Here is a 2,500-nt window from a genome sequence, read left to right as displayed (position 1 = left end):
GGGGGAGAGATGGAAACAAAAGCGTTGGAGGATAAGAGAGAGGATGACCTTGGCCTCCATGATGGCAAAGTTTTGGCCAATGCAAATGCGGGGTCCCATGCCAAAGGGCATGAAGGCATAGGGGTGCTTACATGCTTTCGACACCCCGTTTGCAAACCTCTCTGGTTGAAACTCGTCTGCATCCTCGCCCCACACCTCTTTGTCCCTATGTATGTAGAGGCTTGCAACGGTCACTGCTGTCCCTCTTGGCAGCCATCGATCGCCCACCTTCACGTTGTTGACTGTCACACGTCCCCCATATTGTGGCACGGGGGGATATAACCTTAATGATTCGTTTAATATCATCCCCACCTGCATGTGCAATAATACAGATCATGAATGAAAAGCAATTTTTGAAGCATAGCAAGGGAAGAGTGGGTGTGCCTTACAGTTTTGAGCTTGTTCAGATGGTCTGCCTTAGGTTCACCTTTTTCTCCGCACACTTCCAACACTTCGTCTCTTGCTTTCTCTTGCCACTCTTGGTTGAGCGATAACAAAACCATGGTCCATGCAAGCAAGTTTGCAGTCGTCTCATGGCCGGCAAAGAAGAAGGTTTTGCATTCATCTATGACTTGCTGTGTAGTAAGGTGAGCTCGCTTGTTGTCTACCTTGGCCTCTTGCTCCTCTGCAGCCAAAATCAAGCCCAACAAATCAGACTGAGATCGTGATGTCGCATTAGCCAGCATGGCCTCTCTCTTGGAGTCTATGATCTCACGAAGCTTCTCATTGTTTCTCTTCTCCAGCTCCTTGATCTCACGATTTGTTTGAGTGGGAAGGTACCTGACAACATCCCATTAAAGAACTAGACTTTAACCAAGTGTGTTGAAGAGCAATAAGGTGGAGAGTAATATATAATCCAAGAATTAACAGTTTAAACTTGACGTGGAGCGTTATCATCTATAGACTTACTGATAGAATGGGATGACACTAATTGGGACAACGATCTTTGTGAGGAGTTCAAGGAGGCGCTCTTGTCTCTGAAACACATACTTTCCTTTGAGGTAGCTAGACCCGAATGAGCTGCGTGCCAAAATATCAGCTGTCACATTCTTGATGTCATGTGCCACCTCTAGCTCGTCGGCGGCCACATGTCCCTCCTTGCTGTTGCTGTTGACTTGGCTCTCCCATGATTTCACCATTTCCAAAGAACTAGCCACCATGTCGGCCACCAGCTCCTACCACACAATAAAAATACAAAAGCTTTAAAATAATGAAATAATATTTGCAACAATGGAAGTTAGAACTGAATATTTAACTAAATTTAATTTTGTGATAGTGCTAAATATCCCCCCCCCAAAAAACAACAAAATAATATATGTATATGTGTGTGTATATACACATACAAACGTGTGTATGCATATGTATGTGCGTATATATGACTCATCTTAATTAAAAGATTTTAAGATTTAAGTAGAGCTTATTTCAATGTTACATGAATTTATTATTTATTATTTTCATCAAGAGAATACTCAGCATTCTTTTTAAAAGAAAACCTTGAGCTTCTCAGAGAAGAATGCAGGGCGAAGGATGTTGCGTTGTTGTTGCCAGTCGTCACCATTGGCAAGAAGGAGACCATTTCCGAACAACCTGTGGAAGCGTACAGTGAAAGCAGAGGGCTTGTGTAATTGCTTCACATCCGAAGATAAAATGCTTCTAGCGTCATCTGCGTTGCTAATCAAGAGGGTGGGCAGATTACCCCACCAATACACAACCCTGGAACCTGCAAAAACAAGCCAAGCGGCCAAAATAATAATCAACAAAGAAAACGAATCAGGCGATGATTATTTATAAGATCCAGATTTAGAATTGAAGGCACTCCAAGGAGGACATTGCTTACTAATTACGATCATATAATTCGACTAACCACTAATCACGGGGTAAAGGTATTGGAGGCATGCTATTATACCTGCTGCGTGCTTAGAGAGGAGATTTCGGTAGAAGGGGAGGATACGGGGTAGAAGGAGATGGTGATGAGAGGAGGAAGGAATGTCGGAGAGTTGAGCCTGGGCTTCCAGGCGCTTGATCTCAGGGAGGTCTCCAGCTATGGGGCGATAAGGCAACACAGTGAAGCCTTGCTGCTGCAAAGCGCTCCGCAGCGAAGCCGGTCTCAAGTAGTAGACGTAGAGAAGGTAACCAAACAGAGAGGAGATTGCGATGGCTAGCATAGAAGTACAGATCAGTAGAGTGTGACCACCAACGAAGGGACGTAAGAGCTGCAGGAGGTCCACTGGTTGCTGCTGCTGCATCATCATCTTATTAAGTACACAAGTTGGCGACGATGATGCTGCTGCTGCTGCTGCTCTAGTTCTCTCAAATTTAATTTTTGATGAAACACAGGCTATTTGAACTTGCCCGTATATGATGGTCTCGTCTATATATATTACTAGTATTGCACCCGCGCGTTGCTGCGGCCGACCAAGTTTCCAGAAAAGAACTATTCCCTCTCTACAACCATCTCTCT

General features: G+C 44.4%; 1 protein-coding gene across 1 annotated transcript in view; it reads right to left on the bottom strand.

Annotated features, from left to right (window-relative positions):
• The window catches only part of LOC147638269 (cytochrome P450 CYP72A219-like), a 2,654-nt gene extending 341 nt beyond the window's left edge, over positions 1–2,313 (bottom strand). The window contains exons 1-5 of the mRNA XM_086795294.1: positions 1,946–2,313; positions 1,533–1,759; positions 949–1,214; positions 429–819; positions 1–351 (exon numbers count right to left, since the gene is read on the bottom strand). The exon at positions 1–351 is cut by the window's left edge and continues 341 nt beyond it. Coding sequence (XP_086651420.1) covers positions 1–351; positions 429–819; positions 949–1,214; positions 1,533–1,759; positions 1,946–2,291 — 1,581 coding nt within the window. The 5' untranslated portion in view covers positions 2,292–2,313. The remainder of the gene's footprint in view (positions 352–428; positions 820–948; positions 1,215–1,532; positions 1,760–1,945) is intronic.
• Between the last annotated feature and the right edge of the window lie 187 nt (positions 2,314–2,500).

The sequence above is a fragment of the Cibotium barometz genome, chromosome 5 (genome assembly GCF_041138505.1).
Source record: "Cibotium barometz isolate CiBa-2024 chromosome 5, ASM4113850v1, whole genome shotgun sequence".
In the NCBI taxonomy this organism is placed as follows: Eukaryota; Viridiplantae; Streptophyta; class Polypodiopsida; order Cyatheales; family Cibotiaceae; genus Cibotium; species Cibotium barometz.
Note: the sequence above shows the minus strand (reverse complement) of the source record. Positions and strands in the feature narration are given on the sequence as shown.